The sequence below is a fragment of the Mercenaria mercenaria genome, chromosome 3, assembly GCF_021730395.1.
Source record: "Mercenaria mercenaria strain notata chromosome 3, MADL_Memer_1, whole genome shotgun sequence".
NCBI lineage: Eukaryota > Metazoa > Mollusca > Bivalvia > Venerida > Veneridae > Mercenaria > Mercenaria mercenaria.
Genome location: NC_069363.1, coordinates 38,833,170 through 38,857,992, shown reverse-complemented (window position 1 = coordinate 38,857,992; position 24,823 = coordinate 38,833,170). Strand labels below are relative to the sequence as shown.

At 33.6% G+C, this 24,823-nt stretch overlaps 1 protein-coding gene across 1 annotated transcript in view; it reads right to left on the bottom strand.

Annotated features, from left to right (window-relative positions):
- The window catches only part of LOC123525025 (potassium voltage-gated channel protein Shaw-like), a 167,826-nt gene that overhangs the window by 8,312 nt on the left and 134,691 nt on the right, over positions 1-24,823 (bottom strand). The window contains exons 2-3 of the mRNA XM_045303695.2: positions 4,983-5,248; positions 1,729-2,878 (exon numbers count right to left, since the gene is read on the bottom strand). Coding sequence (XP_045159630.1) covers positions 1,729-2,878; positions 4,983-5,248 — 1,416 coding nt within the window. The remainder of the gene's footprint in view (positions 1-1,728; positions 2,879-4,982; positions 5,249-24,823) is intronic.

The window sequence follows — 24,823 nt, the reverse complement described above, 5'->3', positions numbered from 1 at the left end:
ATGAGAAAACCAACATAGTGGCTTTGCGACCAGCATGGATCCAGACCAGCCTGCGCATCCGCGCAGTCTGGTGAGGATCCATGCTGTTCGCTTTCAAAGCCTATTGCAATTAGAGAAACCATTAGCGAACAGCATAGATCCTGACCAGACTGCGCGGATGCGCAGGCTGGTCTGGATCCATGCTGGTCGCAAACGCACTACGTTGGTTTTCTCATGGCGCGGCTCAATTATTATAAACTGGCACGGTTTATAACGCGTTTAGTATGCTTTCTTGCTGAAGTTACTTTATGAGCGCAAAGGTTAATAAAAACAAGGTTCAAATATACATTTGCTGGTGCTCTTGATTATTAATTTGTTATAAAACACTTCTGAACAACATGTTGCAAGAAATTTCGGGGTCGTTTAGTAACCGTAGATAACTTGACGGATCATTGTATACCAATCGTTTTTAGCTTTAAAACGAGCAGTATTTTATGTGTTCTCACAACCTGACTCATGAATTAAAAAAATAAGTAGTCTCCTTTTTTAGCGGTTAAGGTCGCTGACTTTGAATCACTAACAACTGTTGGTTCTAACCCACTTCTTTCGAAATGTGTAATATTCTTTCATGTGAGGAAGCCATCCAGCTGGCTTAAGTAAAAAGCAGTAAAACATTCCGCCCATTTGTGTTTTTTTTTCCATATCCTTTGGTCATATCCTTTTAAAAGAATCAGATATTGCAGACAATGTGGGGAATATAGCCTCTGATTTCTCGTCAGTACCTACAACGAAAGTACGATTTACCAGCACATAGACTGTAAGGACCGATGACAATCAGGTGCGAGGACGAAGACCCTGAACATGCGAGAAAACATTAAGCAATTTCTTAGTCCATTTCTTCGCATTTTTGCAGTGTCTAGTTAAACCTTGCTGGAATTCTTGAACTGGCAAAATGTCTTATTTCATACTTGGACTTCTGTTGTTCAAAGCCGTTTTTTATCTCGTCCCAGCAAGAGTTCGGCAAAAGTTTTATCCATGGAAATTTACTAGGACCGAGAACAAAATTGGGTAAGGCCCGGTCCAAAGTTGACTGGCCATACAATTTGTACTAAAATAAATGCAAAAGTGTCAAAATAGGCTTCAGCATACGCAATACACGTTACAAACCGTGAACAATACACTTATGAAATGGCACTAATTAAATTAACAGTTAGCGGTGACAAGTGTCCATTTAAAACATACTGATATTAAATATGACTTGCAAGGAAGCAGTGATTTTACACTTTTAGACTTTCTTAACATATTTTTGACCGGGCGAATTGATTCCGAAATTGTAGATGAATTTCTTTAGAATCGTTGTTCTTACTTTTCATTTTGGCAGGTTTTGATGTATGGAGAATAATAATATAATATAACTGAACTGTTCACACGAATATATTGGGTTCTAGGAAGGCTTTAAAACTTCCTTCTAGAAAAAGGATCTTAAAGTTCTTTAGATATTTCATTATATTTTATGAATTTGACAGGATTCTCGTTTGATGGACATGAATCAAAATTCTCGAAATTGTAAAAATTGTGTTGCTTTTTTGCGTATAGCATCGTTTCTATAAGTCAGTTTGAATTTTACGTAATATTAACAATCAAAATGCATTTAAGATTTGTTAAACCATATACAAATATAAAATCAAATCGCCAGGTCGAAAAAAACACTTAATTTTCCTACAAAGGCAAGAAGTTACAGCATGGTACCTGAGTACATCACACCATCATCCGAATGGGCCTTTACTGCGCCTGCGTGAGTTATGTAGTAATCCGCCTCTTCGTGCTTTAGGCCAACGTCACTCATGGACGTCGACGTTGTGTGTCTAGGTACGGCGTCACCCAACATTCTACCATAACGGACGTCACCGTTATGTCCACATTTTCCGTTTGTATACGGATCGGCAGTTAGCGCTGAAATATCAGATCCTTTACGTGCTAAGGTAAAACTTTTCTCATTCATTATAATGGAACCGTTGGAAGTTCGCCTGGCGTTTTCATATATTTTGGCTCCATCTTCAGAATGAAGCAATATTTCACTGTTGATGTCATGTAAATCTTCGGTGGAGGAGTTACTTCCACCACGTGATCGTACATGGGTGTAAAACAATGTAAAATTGTTTGAGATAACTGGAATGGTAAGTGCGACCATAAGAACACCGCTTACAGCACAGCACGTTCCTACAACGTAACCTACCGGCTTTGTCGGTGTTACATCTCCATAACCGACTGTCGTCATTGTAATAATGGCCCACCAAAACCCAACTGGAATAGTGGGAAACTGGCTTCCCGGATTAACAGCGTCTTCTCTTTCTGCATAGTAAATCATTGTAGCGAACACAAGCATTCCTATGAGTAAAAAAATGAGGAGCATGAGCAGTTCCTGTATGCTTGCCTTGAGCGCGTAGATTAAAATTTGCAAAGCCTGATAATGTTTAACCAGATGGAAGATTCGGAACATTCTAATGATACGGAGAATAAACATAATTTCAAATATTAAACGTTCGTTTACGTAGCAAAATTTGAACGCGTCAGAGTTTAGAATAAGTTGCATATAAAGTGGCACGAGCGCCAACAGATCGATAATATTCATTGCTGAACGGACAAAACGCAGTTTATTTGGAGAAAAAATGAATCTAATTATAAGTTCAGCGGTGAAAAAGGCCGTGCATATAATATCTAAAATGTTTAAGCCAGCATTTGGCTGCAGCATGAAGCTTGCTGAAACGTTTTTGCCGTCACAGAGTTTTGTCGAGTTGGCGTCGAGTGAGACGTTGGTTGGACGAAGATCGGGTAAAGTTTCTAGACAAAATCCAAGAATAGACAAGACTACAAACATCAACGACACGACACCGAATGTCTGAAAATATACAAAACAAAAATTTTCATAAATTTGAACAATACTGATTTTTACAATTAAAGGTAAGAAATGAACTCAATTAGCACTAAACAAAGCCACATCAGACCATCCCCTATGACGTGACGGATAAATACTGTATCTGTGAAAATTAACGAAGTTTCTGTTCTGTTTTGATACCTACTTTTATTTGAAAAAGTCCGATAATTCATGAGAAAATATTGAGCTATTTATTATGTTATCGTACGGTCTGTGCAGTGATACAGAAAAGTAGTCATTTAATCCCCAAAATCAAAATGACGCCATATTGTTTGAAAAACAACTAAAACAGACATGTGTTTGCAACGGTTTTATCATTCAGTTATCAATAGGTATGCGAGACTGTCAATTACCACAAGGCATCTTTATAGCGGGGATCACTTAAAATCGGAAGTTGTCCAACATTTAGCTTTCAGCACCTGGATCATTGAATTCTGGATATATAAAGAACCGTCATTGAACTGATATCGTTGAGAAAACGGTTATCTATTTTCTATTTTCTGAATTAAGCGGTGCTTTGGCCAGTAAAAATTTAACCAGCCCTAGTGTTTGCTCGGTGAGGATGGTAACCCGAATTGCAACTGATCTTTGGATTAAATTTCACTTGGCAGAAAATTCAATTTTGTTTAACATTACATTGAAGTCAAGTACAAAACACAAGCCCAGTCTAAATTTTTCCTCTCTGGAAATTATGATGACGAATCGGCTACACATCAATGACTGACGGAAAAGATTCAACAAGACTAATGCGATGTTTCCATTCTCATTAAAATTTGCCAATTATTATAAAACTAGTGAAATAAAACATTAGTTGACTAGTATTCACTGGTATTTCGTCTAAGATCATGTATATTTTGTCATTCGACTTGATTCGTCATGGAAAGTATATACAATTAATAAGAGTAAACGTTTTTATGAAAAACAGTAAGCTTCGTAGCTAAATAGTTTGTATCACCTCTGTCATCCGGATCTGAAACTGTTGTATGTGAGTGAAGATAGCAAAATATTGGGAAGTCAATGGCAGAAAACTGAATAATTTATTTTATCATCTTGGTTGCCTTCTGACTTGTGCTTTGTGTTAATGATGCCATCCATCAGCGGAAAACAGACAAGACATGTGTTTCTTTTTTGCGCTGACAGCTGACAGTGTTAGAAATTGTAGAATGTTCAGTATGTCGAACATAACATTTTTTTTTCAATGAATGAGACTATTATTAGTATGTACTAAGAGAAATAAGGTTAGTAGGTGATTGTAAGAAAACAATTAAGTCAAAATTGCATAATAAATAGCATCAATGTCGAAAGCTGTATCAGTCTTATTAAAAAAACGGCGATATCTTCTTTATTTTTTTATTTCTATGAAGAATCGAGAAACATTGAGGAAATGTCAAAGTGTTTGAAAACTATCCGATTTTACGTATATGAAGTAGTAAAAAAAAACATTTCTGCATGATACTTTTACTACAACGTAACGTACATAAAATCAGCTACAGATGATAACTCCGTATCGTTGTTCGTATTCAAAACGTCATGAAGCCATTTCTGTTTGTGGATGTAAATTTCTCGAGTTTTTATTACTTTTATTTAAATAGACCGAAAAATGTAAATATATGTCTGGAAAATCATAGGCACAGTACGTGATGAACATAAGTAGAACGTTCACTATGTACAGCTCGTCTTTCAAATTTGTTCGTATAATAAATTATCCATCTATTTACCTAATATATTCTGTTTTTGTACATGCAATTTTCTTGTCTTACTCTACAGCAATTTCGGGTAATATTTTGATAAATGTAGGTCAAGAGAGCCATATCAAACAAATCACATATTGGAGCATATCATCTGGAAAAGAAACTGTACTTTTAACCAAAGACAAAATTTGCATTAGGGTAGGATTTAATTTTCATCAACTGAAATCATCATTTAAAGGGAGATTATACCTCGTACTTACCGAAGCAAGCTTGGAAGTTAACAGGTATTTGAGAACCGATTGTTTCTGTATTTGCCACTATTTCTCTCTATCATCCTTTATTTACTTCAAGTCAAGTATAGTACAGTTTAGACTTACCATAGCAGCTCTGGAAGTCCGAGGATATTCGAGAATCAACCACATTTTTGTTCTGTATTTCTCCCAGCCCTTAAGTCCGTCAGTGTCAATACACATCTGTTGTTTGAGAATACTGCGGTTAAAAGAGTCCAATATACGTTTGTTTTCGATGTAAGAACGGTAATTCCTCCAGCAACATGACTTTATATGATTCTCAGTAATCTGCCAATAGTCCAGCTCTCGTTTAACCACAGCGCCACAAACCTCCAGTGGCACGTGCAATTCTCCTGTAAAAACAAATCATTTCAAATCTTATTACATTTTCTTTTCTAAACTGGATATGGTCAGGATTCTTTCGTTCCCAACTGACGAATAAATTCTTTGTTTATTTGCATATTTGCCATTGTGGGACGCATAAATTTAATAGCATTCCATTACGGTTTTCTATTTCGCTAAACATGTGGATCAATAAAGCTTAAAGCATATTTAAGGCGGGAAAAATCCTTTAATTATTGCCGTCCGTTTTAGCATACTAATCTAAGAAAAATAGGACAGCTCACTTGACAGTCATAAGGTATGCATTTAAGTCAACAGCAAATTGCTCATTTAAAGTTTTGTATGACAAAAAACTGGGTTATATTAAGCCGTTAATTCAAAAAGAAAAAATCAAAAGCTGGTCAATAATAGGTAAGCAAGTCTGTGTCAACGTTTGACATATCTGGTTATTAAAATCCGCCAAACGTTTTATTCACACGAAAGTCAAAATGGGATAGACGTTAAAACGTATTGAAAATACTTCAGTCAAAAATGTTTTACTTGTTTTCCTTACTATAGGTAAGACTGTGCTCGAGGAACAGGGAATTTATCAGTAATGCTTGGCGCATTTTAAGAGACTCACTGCTTCCATTCAAATTTCTGCTAGGGACACATTTCACATATCGATGCAATTATTAATTATATGACAGGAACCAGCATACAAATTAATTCTGGGATAAAACTGCAAGTCAAAGCAAATTATGTATTTGACTGGCACAATCTAGGCTAAGGAGTTGTCATTTAATAAGCGTACCTTTGTCTAAATTATATAGAAATAGAGACCAGATATTTCTGAATATTACGAGACACATTTGAAAAGGGACGCATTTGACAATCATTTTTGAACATGGGATCAAATCATTGTATCAATATTTTAAAAATTGACAAAGAACTCAAAAACTGAGATTTATGGTTTTTAACAATATTCAAGTTAATTGTTAATAATACATTTTCTGGTTTGTTACTCCTAATATTTTTGTCGATGTGTTCTTTCTAACAATAAATATAAGCACCAGAATTTTTGGTGATTTCTACGTACAACTTACGGCTTTTCATCTTTAAGGCAAGCAACGCAAGCCCACAGTTAATAAGTTTCATGAAGGCACCCATGACAGTACAAACTTGCATTTGTGTTTGGGGAGGGGACGTGGATTTGAGGGGCGGGAATATATAAGATTTGTTTCAATTTTGTGACAAAAAGATATCTGAAAGAAGAAAAAACAACCAGGTCTTAAACCGTGTTCCTTGGTGAAAAGGTAAGATATTTTGATCGTATTAATATTGTTTTGTCATAGACATTTAAAAACATGACACCCATTTTGTTAACGAAATTAATTTTGTTCTAAAAAATACAAATCATATTCAGTCTTTGCTAATCAATAAATAAAATAAATACAGTAACTTCAGTTAAATGTTCTTTGCAGACTGAATCCCTTCTCAATTTTAAACATGACTGGTATCATTTGCATACATACCGTAAAACTACAAGTGAAAAACTTACCTGTAAAATTCCTAAGTGCTATTGTAATGTTGTCTAACAACATTCAAGGAAAGATGCACTAAAAACAAATTTAGATTTTACAGATGGAAAAGTAAGTATACTCTTTGTAAAGCTGACAGTGATCTTCATATAGTTTCAGATTAACCCTTACCATGCTGAATTTCTATAATGAACTTGTCCATCTTTCAATTTGGACAGTGCCATTAACTGTTTAAAGGGGTGCTTACCAAAAAGATACTGGCTGAATAGCGAACAGTGCAGATCATGATCAGACTGCACGGATGTGCAGACTGATCATGATCTACACTGGTCGCAAAGGCAGAATCAATCGTGTCCAGCATGGTAAGGATTAATGTGATCATACAAGGTTAGCTTTTTGTAGAAGCTAGTCAATGGCCAGTTTATTATGCTAATGTTCAACATAACTGCGACAGAAAGATTTGTGAATTATATTATACTGGTATACCACCTACCAGTTACGCAAAATAGAAATTATGTTCATTTAGAAAGAATATCTTTGGCTTTATATATTGCAATAGTTGGTTCTCAGCTTCACAATGCATTTGCAATTGTCCGCTCAGAAAGCAAGAAAACATGCCTCATTGGGATTCGAAAGCTTCTCTTTGTTCGTTGTTTTTAAACAAACAAACAAAAAAAAACCTATCTAAATACCGACTCGTTGAGACGAGCCTGAATAAAGAGACCATTTGAAACATTTTCGTTTATATTCTTATATAACACTAGCACGTATTTACCTTCAAATTCATTTAGTTCCGTTTTAATTTTGTTTCAGTATTTGATTTGATTTGGGTTTTACGGCGCACCAACACAGTATAGGTTATATGGGGCCAAACAGGACTACAAATTTTGATTTCGCATCTCATTTACATCGAAATAAAAACATGAGTTATGGAATCAAAATTTGTATACCTGCTGGAATCACAGAGTTACAGCAAAACCAAGTGTTAAGACCCTATTAGTCGCCTCTTACTATCATGAAAGTGGTTCCAGTTCTTTTCATACACAGATCGCCCCAGAACCACATGGGGTTTTGTTTCAGTAAACCTTTGTCTAATATTTCATGTAAATAAATGTTTGATGTATGCATTCTGATAAGTCTGAAACTGTGTGTTATTTTGCCACAAAATTACAATTTGTACGTCACAGTTATAACGTCACAGCTTCAAACGTCATAAAGAATACCGTACAAAACAAGCAAACATTTGATGGATGTCGTCAAAGATGTACATAATAATCCTTAATACCGTGTAAGAATCGAAATAATTTACTCAAACAGTGATTTGATTTTCTCTTGGATCAAATCATTGCTTGTCGTTCTGATGCGTGTTGTTATATCTTTCAGGGCTACGCCCTTATGATATAATTCCTTCGCATCTGAAATTTTATTCAGCGGCAAGTCACTGTTTGAGATATAATATTTCTTGAATAACCATATGTGTGCTTTTATCAACATATGGTATACCCTTGATCTGTAAGTGAAGTAGTTTATTTAGTGTTTAGATGAAACAGTTCCTTTAGAATTAATTTAAATACTTTTTCAGCTAGGCAAACCAAATTTTGTTTCCAGTTTAATATAAGTCTGAAATATCATGCTTTCCACTTCTTGCAAAAAGACCATTTTATGTTTGCCGCTATCAAATATATTTGAAATAAAACTGATAACATGTTGTGTTTGAAATATCTAGCCATTGGTACAGAAAGGACATTTTCCTTTCGAAAAAAAAATGGGTTCTTTACAATGTAAATAGGTTAAAACAAGTAACAACATTTGGGTGTCGAATTGTATTTATTAATCATTGAAGCGTTGTTAAATGTACACAATTTGTGCGAAATACGACATTACAAAAATACGTGATTGAGCGCTGTTATTACTGAAAAAGAAAAACATAAAACCCATCAATAAATGGCAAGCATTTCATTTGAACAGGTCAGCTATTTTTGAAGATCAAAGTGCAATAGAACACGTTAAACAAGTTGATTTTTGGGAATTATGTACAAAACGCATGTTAATTCAACATAATTGTTTCCACAGAACACAACAAACAAATATTATATACACTCCTTAATTAAAACGAAGGGATATTTCAAAAATGTATTCACATAATAAAGGACATTGTTCTTGAAATATTCAAGTGTGCAGGACACATATATAATTGTCTTTATATTCATATAAATACAAATATCAAACTAATTTTTGTAAGCTCCACATCAAAATACAATATATATAAGATCAAAGAGGCTATTACTACCACGGGAAAAAGACATCATCCGAAGAAAAGCCCTATCCATGTGAATGCAAATGATGCCCTGAGAAAAAGACAAGCCACTACGGTGCATAAAGAATGAGCTATTTAATTCTATAGAGACGACATTAGTAAAAATATTTAGTCCGTTTGCAGCAAGGGTACTCTTTAAATCACCAAGCAATCTTAGCGCAGTGTACTCTTAAAAATACGAGGGCGTTCCAAACAACACAGGCTGTTTTTCTACAGAAAGTATGTTAACAGTATCTTAAAATGTTTGAACGTAGATTTCTTTTTTAATCACATATTTTATTAGTAGGGAGGAGCGACATGTTAGATGGCATATGGCTCTGAGAATAGTATGAAAGAAACCCTCATACACTGCAAGATTTGATTATTAATAACGACGATGTTCGTGATTTCAACTGAAAATTTACATTCTTCTTCTTTTTTTTTTTTTTGGTTATTATAACAATTATTGTGAAATCTTGAGACGATTCTATGCTTGTGCCAACTGAACATTAATTGTCATCACCTGTTTTTTTATTAATTTCATGTGATGTATAAATGCAGTAGGTTTTATACGTAGAAAATGTGAAGGAACAAAGAAATTACGAGCTACTGAAATATCTTTATTCATGTTTTGTATTATGTTGAGAATATTGAGCTTTAGTATCCTCATTTGATAAAATGTACAAACTTCAATTTTTTTCTGACAAATTAATGAAATTACATACAAAAGTTGTGCATAAAGTAAAGCATTTAAATATGTACACAGGTGTGTGTGAAAAAAAGGTATAAATATGCATCTGTTGCAGGAGTCTTTGCCACACTCCAGATGTATTTAGATTAGAATTTCTAGCTATTAGAAAATAGTTGAAACGAGATAGTACGGTCTTAAAAGACAGGTACGTAAACAAGTATTTTGCACATCTTACATCAAATTCAAAATAGATTATTTCTCGATAGTTTAAAAACTGCTGATGTTGAAATTCAGATATTAGTTAGAATATTTTATTCGGTCACTATGACAAGGCTCTCTGCAAGGCTTTTTTAAATATTTTATAGCGCACTGATATTCTCCTATATATTTCAAAGAAGACAAAAATATATTCCTGCCTTGTTCTTTTTAATCGCAGGTGAGAATGAAAAACAATTTTTCTATGTTTTCCTGTATGCATTATCTTTTTAAGTAGTCAGTAAAATAGGTCAGAATCAAATGCTTCTGATTCTCAAATCATGTGAGGTTTAGGAAACAAAATCAAATGACAACAAAGTTTCATGAAATGTGTAAGGATGTCAAACGTTTTAATTGATAGCATCATAGGAAGTGTGGTAATTACTCAAGTACGACATTTTAGAGTGAAAGAAGAAGAAATCAATTCATGAAATTTTGGATTATTTCCTAAATATTTGTTTAACAATCGGAAATTTAGTTTTCACATGTAAAACATCCCAGAATACTATTTTATGTCTTCGTAAGGGATTTTTATTCTGTTCGTGTACTATAATGTTAAATTTGTTCCAAAGGAGGACAAAGAGTTCACAATCACAATGTACCAAAATAACTGAAACCATTACACACTTTCATGTCTAGTGGCCAGATTCGCGTCATTTTTATATTTTGGTATCTCTGAGATATTCATAAAAAGGTAAATGCATTACTTTGCATATATATTATAGTTTACCATTTGATGTTGTACAGATCTAGCTGAATAATCAACTGTAACCATTATATGCAAGAACACTGAGATAATTGAACAATTCGTTGCAAAATAAGATAAAATTTACCAGTTTTGCCGTAATGACGATGAAACCTTTCCTAATGTCTCGCAATAGACTATATCAAAATATTGGCTATATTTATTTGCTGTATTTATATTTTGGAAACGGAGGTTTAAATTTAGAATTGTTAGTTTGTTTTTTCTTTCTTTTGCACCATTTGCGAATCTTTCATATGACTGATATTGCGATGATGTGTCTATATAATGATAATGTGTTACATAAGTAAGTATATATCACAAACGATCGATGTAATTTATGTCCAAATTTAGTTAGAAACATTTAACATCATGAACTTTTTGTTAAAAGAAATATCTCAGTTAAAACAATTATCAAGTTAAAAGTAACGCTCTATCAAAAAAAGTAATAAATGAGAAGAATATAAAGTATACCAAATAATCACGGTGATTCTTATAAGATAAAATTATATCAATACGTTTTGGAAATGTCACCAGAGGCTAGAATATTATATAAAAATTGAAAGCCATGAGTTATGTAATTCAATAAAGCATGTGTTATGAAAGTCGATTTAGTCAAGTATTTATTAAAAAAATTAATAAAAAAGTAATTTTCAAAGAAACATGTTATACTTAGGAGTGAAACACATCAACATCATAGAAAAATATTAGCGGAGTGAACTAAAGCTGTAAGAAAGTGCAGGTATAATAAAGATATATAAGATAAAACAGGTGTAAGGTAATGTTGACAGTATTCTCTTCAGAATATAAGATTAGATGTTTAAATAAGCAAGACAATGAGCAAAACAGAGAATGTCTGATATCTTAAAAATATATGTTCTTTATCCTGATTTAACTCTGTAAATGAATAAAAGTAAAGGGAGTAAGAAAGAGAAATTACGATGCTTCCTAACAGAAACAAAACAACATACCAAATATTGACTAGCTATGTTTCTAGTTTGAATGTACTGCATTGTCTTTGTAGGAAGCTAAACTTAGACAAATTACAGGGAAATAACTTGAATTCATATTATAATTTATTTGGAAAAAAACTTGATTAAACAAGTTAAATGATTAAGCTGATACATTAAAAGTAATTGCATTTATACTTTGCTCTGAGATCAACACCTGATATTAGTTAAAAAGGAAGAAAAGAAAAGGCACAATAGTTAAACTCTAAGTCTATAAGGCAGATAGAAAAAACCGGCAAAGCCTATAAGTTAGATATGAGGCAGTTAATAGTGGTTGCAAAAGAAATCAAAGCCCTGAAAGGACTGATAGCCAGTGCTTATTGAGTGATATTTCAGCGTTAGGGTTAGGGTTAACTTCGACGTTCCTAGAATATGGCGGCACTTTATGCTGTTAACCAATAAAAACGCCGTTTCTCCGTGCTGTTAACCAATCAAAGCGCATGGAATTTTATTTATGCGTGTTGCAATAGAAATTTAGATATGAGCGAGAGTGTGTTCATGTAGAAAAACTGATACAAAAGACAGAGTGAGCGGAGTGATTCCGAATATTTCGAATGTAAATATAAAGTTCATAATCATTCTAGAATCCGTTGCTGCTTGTTTTGTTGTTTAAACCAGTAGTCCTCAATTGTTCACACACTCACACAATATCAAGATTATAAAAAATAAATATGGGACTATTTTTACACGTCCAGAATATTTGTGTGATACAAAACTCAAACGACGCGAGGTTGAAACTTGGGACTTGATTTAGGGTTATAGCCAGCTGCTAAAGCACTGGCTAATTAAAAGCGTTGAGAGTGTAAAACGTATCTTTTAGAAATCAATGTAAAGGTATGAATAATTCAAAATAAGAAATGTAAAGGTAGAAATTCAAAGAAAAATAGATGTCTAAAGAATATGAACAAGGAAAGTAAGTCGAAATGAAAGTGGAATAGATAGAAATGATAAAATGTATTACCATTATTGCCTTGGTAAATGTTTTAGTTTAAAGTATTAATATTTGTTCATATTCTTGACAGCATGAACTCAGGATTCTTTAATATATATTGATGATAAAGAAATGTAATACTATGGAAATACAAAATGGGTCTGCCCAGAACTGCTAGACTATGAATCATTGTGCATCAGAATGGAAAAATGTACAGTAGACAGGAAAAATAGGTAACTGCCAGTAAAATGCACAATCAACAAGAAACAGGAAATATGCGCAAAAACAAATGAAAGGTATGTAACAGACAAGGCGCAGCAAACAAGAAAGATGCGTAACAAACATGAAAGATGAGCAACAAACAGGAAAAATGCGCAACAAACATGAAGATGCGAAAGAAAGGGGAAGGATGTGCCTTACAAATATCTTGTATATAATAATTTTTAAATATCTAAATATGATAAAGGAAAATCCCTTAAAATGTCTCTGTATAGAAGCAGCAAAAACATCTAAAACATATATCCTGAAAACAAAATGCTTCAGCATGTTGAAAACATACCATAACATTCTCTAATGGTTAAAAAACTGATTCATCGAACTATATATCCTTGTAGAAGCAGCACAGTTATGACTCTGATAAATATGTTAACAACTATAAGAAAGGAGAAGCCAGTGAGAATTGCCATAAGATAATATATGTAAAGGTAATTTTAAAAAAGGCAGGAATACCTTGCCAATAATGTGGTAATTTTTTTAAAAAGAGCATGAATAACTTGCAAATAATGTGCCAATACTGATCTGCATCAGTAACAAAAACAATCTTTAAGTTTTGCCCTATAAAAAGAAAAACTTCAATGATGAGCAAATGTTTATATAAACCAGTGATGTTTACTTTTATTTACAGACTCCTGTTTAAGTATACGTAGAGCATATCAAACTCTTCAGTTAGTTCTGTTTGAAATGCTGAAACGTCTAAAAACATGAAATAGTCATGCTAGCAGATATTTTGCTCTAGTGGTCCCAGGACACAAATGTAGAAATTCCAGTCACCAGTGCGTAGAAATGTATCGTCATTATGGAGTGCCTTGTAGACCAGTAGCGTACATCTACACCGAATTTTCTGCAAACGTAATACATAGGTTTATACAACAATCACATGATATAACATGAATAGTTTATACAACAATCACATGATATAAAATGAATATCTATATCAATATAAGACAGTTAGTTATAAGAATTGTTATTACATTATTGTTACACATAGTTATCTTTTTCTGAACTAAATGCATATTGTTAAATCACCTTGCATGAGTGAATGCTTTTTTTCTCAGAAACTTAAAGTGTTAAAGTGATGCTTTTTTTTTCATATTCGTTACTGTAACTCTGTCTATCCGTATGCTGTACATACACGATCAATTTTATTTAAATTTTATTGATGGATTTCATTGCTCATCATAATCTAGTTATTTAAGAGATTTCTATCGTTTTTCTTTGAAGCAGGACGGGGATGGGTGGGGGTGAGGGGTTGTAAGTGGGTGTATCTTTTGTACCTAAAGGAAAATGTCTTTTGTCCATTGTTATGCAGGTCAGAGCCAGTAACTATTTTCCCTAAAAGATCACTTCCATTGTCCAAGTTTGGGGTTCAATGTTTGCTGTAGCTGTTGCCCATAAAAATGATATTTATTTTCTATTGTTCTGGAGGTCAGTGGTAGCAGTATTAAATACACCTAGAGGAAAATATCTATTTTCTATTGTTCTTGGGGTTCGTGTCGGCTGTAGCTGTTGCCCCTAAAAGAAGATATATATTGTTCTGGGGTCAATATTGGCTGTAACTGTTGCCCCTAAAGCACGATATCTGTTCTCTATTGTTCTCTGTTATTCTGGGATCTGTGGCTGGATCGTTTGCCTTAAGAAAACTATTTTTAATATTAACTGTATTCGGGTCAGTGGCTTAGAGATGAAGGCCACTTGGATCAAAGTAAACATTAGTTTAACTATTTTCTTGGCGAACCAAAAAGTAACAGTAGCTGTTTACACATTGAAAAAGTACCATTGGAGTAGTACAATTGGAGTTTTGTGTGTGTGTTTTTTTTTTTTTTGCTTTTCTATCAAACTTGGTCAGCGGTTTCTTAATAGTTCCAAAACATACGTATAGGAACACATATACACATGTAGGAAAAAGTGACTATGGTCATGTTTTGAAATTAAACTTGGTACGGGGTTACAGGAGGATCATTTCTGTGGAATTATTTCAAATCTGAACAGCAGTTTGTGAGATACTAGTAATGATATTTGTACATTTTTCTGTTTCGAGAAGGTTCCCTTGAGAAAAGTTAAATCAAAATTATTTTAAAATCATGGGATCAGTTACTGAAAAGAAGACTCTCGACCCTTACCCTATAAATAAAGACTAACCTGACCCGTCGCAAGGCAGCCTACATTTTTAACATATAGTGGAAAGATCTGAAGGAAAGTCACGAAAGTCCCATGTTATTTCGAAATCGGACTAGCAGTTTTAGAGATAAAGATTTTCAACGTTTTCCATATAACCATATGGAGATACGTAGTCTTGCACCCTTGCGACCATGATGTTAATCGAATCAGAGTAATTTGAAGGAATTTGGTAGGGGTCACCTACGGACAATTTTAGTGAAATTCTTTTGAAATAGGAACACGAAGGTTCTCCAAGTTTCCTTTATAGCTGTAAAGGAAAAAGCGTGCCCCGTCCCTGATGGAAACCTTTTTTTAACATAGCGAAACAACGCAGAAATTCGGTGAAAGGTCACTCAAAAAACAATAGTCTGAAGTTATTTTTAAATCTGGCTAGCGGTCTCAGAATAAATTATTTCTTAAAGTTTTCACTATACTTATAAAGAGAAAACTAGCACCGACCCCTAGCGGTCATGCTATTTGAAAATTTAGCATGGCTTGAAGAACTTTAGTAGTGGGACATTTCAGCAAAAATATTTTGAAATCATCAGGGGTTTCAGATAAGATGATTGACGAAAACAATCTCCGCCCCCACCCCCATGTTCTTTGACAAATCAGAATATTTTAAAAGAATGTTGTTAAATTTCCACACAGGAACAGAGCTGTACAATTATTTTGAACTCGGGTCAATGATTTATGCGGGGAAAATTTTCAAGTTATTCCAAATAAACATATAGGAAAAAAGCCCTGCCACTGGCAACCATGTTTTTAAACGAAAAAGTATTTGAAAGGATTTGATAAAAGAATAAGAAATATTCTTAAATTTGGCAATCAATTTCTGAGGAGAGTATTAAAGTTTTTCCTATTGGTTGATATGGAAACAGAATTCTGAATAGATGGCCTATATTGGACAGAATCTGAAAAGAGACCACCCAATGATCATTCCTGTGAAATGTGATTGCAACAGGCTCGTTGGTTTATGAGGAGATGTTCTTTTAAGAAATTGTGGACGGACACCGGACGTCCAACGATCCTAAAAGCTCATTGTAAGCAATTCTTGCTGAGATGAGCTAAAATTCTATACCCAAAGCGAAGATTAGTTGAGGGACAAATAAAGTACAATTAATTTAGGAGATGTAGTTTAAAGGTAAATATCACGGAACCCAACGCGACAGTGAAATTATGTGCAATAATCCAGCAAAATGCCACCGACGACAAGATAAATGCTCAATATATATCTACCGAGGTCTGATTCTGTCAAAATACTGTGTCACTTAAAAATTTCAACATTAGCACCTACTAATGATCGATAACTTTGACAATTTTCATAACTGGCATTAAATTGTACTATTGGAAATAAAGATGGAGCGTGTATGTGCAGCTTTAAAAATTTCAAACAAATACACTTTAGTTTCCAGAAGTTTCATAATTGGAACTGTATCTTACGAAAAAAATAAGAACGACACTCCGATGCGATAAAGGAATCGTTTACATGTATATACAGACATTGTAACAGTTAATTGTCTTTCGAACAACGTTACTTGTATCCTGTAAAGATGACAGATGACAGTGCCTTTATGTATTATTTATCCTACATCCTGTTGAAAATCATTTTTAATTAATTTTACAACCATGAAATGCTCTCTTATGTTGTACGCATAACTTATAAATAAACAATCCGCTTATCAATTAGCAAACATTTTTAAACCTTAAAAATAAATGATATTTAAAGATCATGAAAACATGCATTGATAAGACCTTAATTGTAAAGCAACATTGCATATAGTCAGTGCTAGCATCGACTTGCATCATATATCATAGCAAATTTAAAAATGTTTTGCGATCGAAACTGCTATGGTCTATATTTTGCCTTTAAGACGACAGTAATCATCATGTCTTGTTTTCGCTTCCTTTATATTTTTGGGGCTGTTAATTAGGTAAATAAATACTTCTTCAATATGAGATTATCGATGTTTTCAATGCTATTTCAGTTATGTAACGGTGTTCAGTCAACACGTTCCTGGATTCCGAAAGAGTACTGAATAATTCTCAGCAAAAAACTGACAACTTCACACATGGATCACAGGAAGATAACGAATGACTTCATGGATGTTGTTTCCTGGTGAACATCTGTCTAGGTTGACGATTGAACGTGCAACCTTTCGATTAACATACTTGTACTATACTCGCTGAACGTGTAGGGTTTGCTAGAAAAAAGTAGTCCAGTACACAGGTTATATATGGATATAGACACTTCATATTAATATTTGTGACACACAAATGGTGTTCTTTATTTTTCAAGAAGGTAGGACAGACATAATTCGACAATTCAACATGGTATTAGCGTATAGAATGTAACATACTTAAAAGATGAACAGTACCATATAAGCTCACTAGTTGCAAAACTTGAATTTTATTATGTAAAATAATAGTTGATCTTTGTGTCATTGTCAATATCAAAATTACTGGGTATATGTAATTGTTAACTTCCACTATACAAAGGTATATAGTGTTTTGATAAAATCTTAAGAATTGTGCTTTTGGTTTTATGTTTCCTTAGATGTTTGACAGATGCCAATGTTAAAATACAATTTCTCTCCTTAAATATGCTATACATTGTCTTGCCAGGTATCATGTTTTGTTTGTCTTCGTAGGTTGTTTGACCTTATTATTTACTGGGGGAAAAAACGCCTTATTATTTGCTGAAAATAAACTAAACTTAAAACTAAAACAATAGTAGTGGAATTAAAGATACTCACATGCATGAAAAAAAAGACTTGAATGTAGTGCTTGGACTCTTCATGCAACAATCTTAACAATGTAAAGAAAACATTTTAGGAGAAAAAATAAAGAAATAACGTTGTTTTTTTTTTGGTCTTGTTTCCAGAAAAATGCTGTAGAAAGCTTTGACATGTATAAGAGAAAACATGTTTGAGAAGAGTTGATAAAGGTAAACAAAAATATTGTGTAATTTTAAAGTTGTTTTAAATTAAAATGTTGTGAATGAAAACAACTGGAGAGTGCTAAACTGTTATCAATGAACAAATAAAAAATATCAAAATTGTAAAACGCATTTTGACTTTCAAAATAATACCACAAGCAAATTTAAACACTTGTGATCAGTATATATACATTTTCACATTATATATATAGAGAGAAATTAATAGATTAGTTGTTAAAATTAGTAAAACACACGCGTTGTTAATTGAAATCACATATAGAACAAAGATACATACCGGAATAAACGACACCACCATCTGACAAAGTCTTCACAGTATTTCTTTCATTCGTTTCGTAGTAAGCAACTTCGTTGTTCTTTGTAGCCATATCCATCATAGACGACGAAGTTTTGTGTCTGATCGCAGCATCGCATGCCATAAGACCATAGCGAAGGTCTCCATTATGTCCGAAAATGTTATGTCCAAATCGTCCGTCAGTCATAGACAATGTTGACATTTCGGACTCTTTTCGAAGTCTCCCTCGTTTTCGGAAGTTACTTTCACTCGGTATTAGCGAACCATGTGACGTGCGTCTGATACTTTCAAGACTTTTCGCATCATCTTTATTTATGATAAATAAATCTTTGTCTAGACCGTCACTTGAATTTCTTCGTCCGCCACGTGACCTCACATGTGTATAGAATAAAGTGAAATTGTTCGATATCACAGGAATTGTTAATGCTACCATAAGCACTCCACATATAGCGCACATTGTACCAACAATGTATCCTAGAGGAGTAGACGGTGCAATATCTCCATACCCGACCGTTGTCATAGTAATTATCGCCCACCAGAATCCGAGGGGAATAGTCGAGAATTGCGTCCCTTGATTGAAAGCATCCTCTCGTTCTGCATAATAAATCATGGTGGCGAAGACAAGCATTCCAATTAGAAGAAAAATCAACAACATGAGTAATTCCTGTATGCTTGCTTTTAAAGCGTACACGAGAATTTGCAAAGCTTGATAATGTTTGACAAGATGAAATATGCGGAACATTCGAATAATTCGAAGAATAAACATGATTTCGAATATTACCCGTTCGTTCATGTAACAAAATTTAAACGCATCCGTATTCAAAATCAGCTGCATGTAAAGAGGTACCAGTGCCAGTAAGTCAATAATGTTCATGGCGTTACGGATAAAACGGAGCTTGTCTGGTGAAAATATAAACCTTACTATTAGTTCAGCTGTAAAAAATGTTGTACATATAATATCCAGAATGTTCAACACTTCGTTTGGTTGAAGGACGTAATTGACAGTTATGTTCTTTCCTTCACATTTTCCTGTCGAATTTCCAGCTAAGGTAACGTTAACTGGACGCAAGTATGGTAAAGTTTCCAGACAAAAACCAAGGATTGATAAAACCACAAAACTCAACGATACGATGCCAAATATCTGAAAAATAAGAATGATGAATATAAATGTAACTTTTTGTATGGAACTGGTAAAAACTGGAACTGAAATTGATAGTACGAAGTCTGAGAGAGTGACGCTTAAGCAATTATAACTGGGTAGCGTACAAGGCCAAATAATTCCAGGATAGTTGATTTAACGTTGCTGCTTATATCAGCCTGAAGACACGTTGTACTGATATCCAATAAGACACTGGCCGAGTATTACAGTGGTAATACAGAAGTCCCCTACCGGTGAAAACACAATTTTACGTGACCTTCAATAGTGACATTGACCTTTGGCCGAAAACCGTTGGTCATATGCGCGACACATAGACTGATCATGGGGAACGTTTCTGTGTAGTACTAAAACATCCTTCAATTCTATTAAAAGTAATGGAGCAGAAACAAATTTTACTTGACCTTGAACAGTGACCTTGACCGACAAGCATAGATCATGCGTTGACACATTGTCTCATCATGGGGAACATTTGTGTGTAGCACTAAGGTATTCCATCAATGAATATAGAAGTTATGGAGCAGAAATAATTTTAACTTGACCTTCAATAGTGACCTTGACCTTTGACATACAAGCATAAACAATGTACGTGCATAATCTACATATTGCCCTCTATTCACATACCATACATATGGACCTAGCCTGAATACTTTTTGAGTTATCGCAATTCCAGATTTGCGGACGGACAGGCGGATATTCCTACATATGGGTATTTGTGTGGCTACTCTTTTGTTCTCTCTTATTCTTAAGCCACGTAAAAGAAAAATACCCACAAAAAGCTTACGGACTGAATGACATTAAAGAAAAAGTACAGTTACCTATTGTTCCTATAGCCACCTAAGTATACAAATGTAAGCTCAGACAGACTGACGGACGACATTCCTATAGTTCCTCCGGTGTATGACCGGGAGGGACTAAAATGTGCATTTTCGTGTAAAAATGAACTCAGCTTTGCTGATACACATTAACTTGTTAACTGACTTGATTTACATATCTTAACTGGAATTTTGAGCGTCCGTGGCCGAATAGTCGTTGATTAGAATCGTGCTTCGAGCCGTACCGCTTCGGGTTGTTATGTGAAGATGACATCAGTTATTTTGGTTTTACCAAGGTGCCACCAGTCTGTACCACAAATAAAACACGGACGGTGCCAGAAGTCTTCATTCTCAATTAAAATATGGAAAGTCGTTTTATGACATGACCTTTAATATTAGCCAACCAACCAGCTCAATGCAACTAATTTATATTACTAGTGCTAATAAAGCAAATTTCAGCGAAGAAAATAGAAAGACGAACAAATGGAATTTCTATAAACTTTTAGAGATCCGATACAAAGTGTAAATTTTCTGTTTCTTTTAGGTCACAGAATCCATTCAATGTATCTGTATAACAAAAAGCTACATAAGCCGGAAATGAAGTGTGGCGTATGTTACACTTTGCGTTATCTATCATTTAAAAAACTCAGTCAAACCGGATCTATTGTTTCCTTGGTTGCTTTCTATGCACCAAAAGATCTTTTCTTAGAGATTTTATTTATACTGTATATACTATTATTCGTCTCGTCATGTTTCGTGAGAATATGCATATTTATCCTACCCTATATAAGATATAGCACAATATTGGCCTGCCTAATAAACTTTGCTTTATCTAGTCAGTGTCAAGATATCACTTTTGCGGGAATTTTTGAAATCACTTATTTTATCAAAATTTTGCATTTAAATCATCACCATTGTATTGGAAATGTCTCAACTTAGAAAATGAGTGGTCAAATCAAAGGTTTTAATCCTGAAACAAAAAAGTTATTGCTATTTTTCACTTTTACAGCACTTCAGTCGGAAATTTTGAAAATAATTTTTTTCCCGAATTTTTCATTGAAACTGTTATCATTGTATTGGAAATGTTCTAACTAAGAAAATAAGTGGTAAAATCAAAAGTTTTTATTCAGAAACAAAAGTTATTGCATTTTTTCAATTTTCCACAAAGTGAATTACACTAGCAAACGTCATATGACGTCAAGTCTGCACGCTATTGCTCTTTTCAACGATTTTTCCCCAATTTTCTGAACAGGTAGGATAAATAGAATATTAGATTACTGTCTGAAAAAATTTAAATTTATTAGGCTCGTCTACGAAAAAATATAAGGCTCGGTAGAGTCTCGCCTAATATATTTTCTTCAACACTCCTAATGAATTTAAATTTATTAGACAGTAAGCTAATATTCTCTATATCTATTTAGTAATTACCAAATAGGATTATTCGTAATTTTTCATAATTATTAAGAAGTGCTGTGTTTCATCTTACGATAATTAAGTGCGTTCTCTTTCAAGCTGTAAAGGCCAATGTAACAATCTTGGTACACATGTTAATGGCGCACGATTAGATTGTTATGAATATTAGAAAACTTGAAATATTAACATTACACACAATTGCATGATGCATGAAATTATGACATGGTAAAGCTTACAAAAGCAGCTCTTGAGGTCCGGGGGTATTCTAGGATTAACCACATCTTGGTTCTGTACTTCTCCCATCCTGCCAAACTACTGTAATCTATGGGCTTGAACTGGTTTATGAGAACACTGTGGTTGAAGGCTTCGAGGATGCGCTGATTTTCGATATAAATACGGTAATTCCTCCAGCAACATGACTTTATGTGATCCTCCGTAATTTGCCAATAGTCCAACTCTCGTTTCACTACCGCTCCGCACACTTCGAGAGGTACGTGCAGTTCTCCTAAAACATTGACAAGACTTTTAATCAGTGCTGTCATAAAGGTGCAATTGTGATAGGTTTTTTTGTGCAAGGAAAGTTTTCAAAGCGTGCGAGCAAGAATTTTGTGTAACCAAGTTTACCTAAGTCAATATTTACTTATAAGCATAAACGCAGATAAATAGAGGTCATGAACGGAATATGTTCAATTTTCTTTCAGAGAAAACAAGAACAGAAACGTTAATGATTTATCTTTAAAGAATAAAACAAAGAGAGAAAATCTACATAAAAAGAAATATTTTGTATGCTCAAAGTGTTTTTAATTTGTTGACGGTGCAAAGCATTTGTCATTTCAAAACTATTTCTACAGTGAAAGGAAGCAGTCTACACTCATGAAAATGTAACTCATTAAAATTAATTTATAAGCATTTAATTTAAGCATACTAAATCCAGTGTGCATTATTGTGCTTGTGTAGCCTGATTTGTAAGATCAGTCTTGACCAAAGCAGGCGTTTTCAATCATTAACATATGTATATAATAAGATCATTTTCCTACACTCTGTAAATCAATGTATGTGAACATTCAAAACTTACCCATACGAAATGCACGAACTATCTTTTATGGTATGGCGAATACCGTATCCTATTCCGTCTTTTCCGTAATAGTATTCTCCAACGCCATATATATTTAAAATGTCATCCGAGCTAGACGACTGAAAAGCAACCTCGTGAGAAATTAATCAGAAAACCGTGTTATAAAAGCAAAAATGTGTTTTGACTGAAATAAATGGTCCAGTAATATTTTTATTGAACAAGTATCTATCACAACAATAGTAGCATGGATGGACGTCATTGTCAGACTTAATTAAATACCGGATATTTTATTTGTTTTGAATACAAGAACCTAAAATGTTCTCATCACAAATCATGTAAAATTCTCACGTGGTTTCACGTACCATATATAACGTTACACTAGGAAGTATGTTGACGCGTGAACCATTTTACCACAAATAGATATACATGTGTAACTCTGGTCAACAAACAATTTGTCTAATATTGAAAGAACTGCACATGTGTGCAATTTCTTACAACATTTTATTTGAAACAGAGTGCATATTGATAGGCATGGTTTTTCTACATAGCCAGCACGTGCGCTTGCAATAAAAAGCATGTGCAAAACATGTTATAAAGAGTTACTATGATCTGGTAGTGTAGGTGCAAGAAATATTTTGTACCAGATATCGGAGGTTCCAGACCAAACTATATATTCAATTTAATATTTCGATTTAGCAAGGATGTAAAGAAGTGTTTTATCTGTTGGTTAATAGTTCATTAGCATGAGTTAATTCATTTAAGTTCAATTTTCCTTTTCTTTTGTCATTTATTTTCTAAAATCAGGGTCAGAATATACTCTTAAACATACATGTCATCAATTTTTTCTTTCATTTTCTTAAATAGTTATTACATATAAATATTTGCTGATCTTGGACATACCCCATAAGATCATATCTCTGTTTCAATAACTAATGATAGAGAGGTTTGAAGTTTGAATATTTCTTTCATAGCCAGAAATGCTTGTCTAATCATGTGAAATTATATAACGTATATTAAAGAACAGATTGCAAAATACATATTTATGAATATGTTATAACCATTAGCATAAACCGTGTAAATATAAATTCCTCCTTCTTTAAAAACAATTTAGGTCAGGGAGCAGGAAAATGCACTCAAATATACTGACAAAATGATCATCTAATACATCAGCTGCCAAATGAAACTTTATAAATACCTTGAGAAAATTGAAAGAGGGAAATGTTAACGGCAAGACAAAATGGTACATTTTCTGATTAAAATATGCATACAGTTCAAATAATCAATATATTATTTGTGTAGACATCGCTAAACGAAGACATGTTGTAATGTAGCTAACCGCTTTGGAAATAAAACTGTTCACTACCAAAATGTAGTTAGGACAAAGTCCATCAGAAAAAGCCATACTAGAATTCAAAGAACGCAGCCAATCATACAACACTCCTCAATTTTCGTTTGCAATTTAAAGTTTCAGAGTCATTTGTCAAAATCATCAGACTGGAATGAACGTTTACCTAACAATACACATGGAACATTCGCAGGGTACAACGAGTACCAGTATGTATTCAAACACTTCTCTCTATTACTAATCATATAATGCAATATGCTACACAATATCCAAACATTTCTTCCTTTCCTCTTTTCTTTCCTCAAAACTATAGTGTTTTCTTTCATCTGATGTGTTTTAGTATGTATTTGTAGCTTATTGTCGAAATAGGCATGGTTCTGTCGTATGATAGACAAAAATGACAAGTCAGAATTTTAGGTCCCGAAAATTATATCTTAAAGATGGGAAAAGAAGTTAGCTGAGGAAAGTTGTAGTTAATGAAGGGTAACTTCCTTATATAAAAGCAAACAAACAATTCTCAATGTTACTGCAAACGTGCGTTTAAATTGCTTACTGTATAAGATTATATTTTTTTGGAATATCAATCGATTACGTAAAGCTAGTACATTACTTATTCCATCAAAATTAAAGACCAATAGAAAAGAATAACA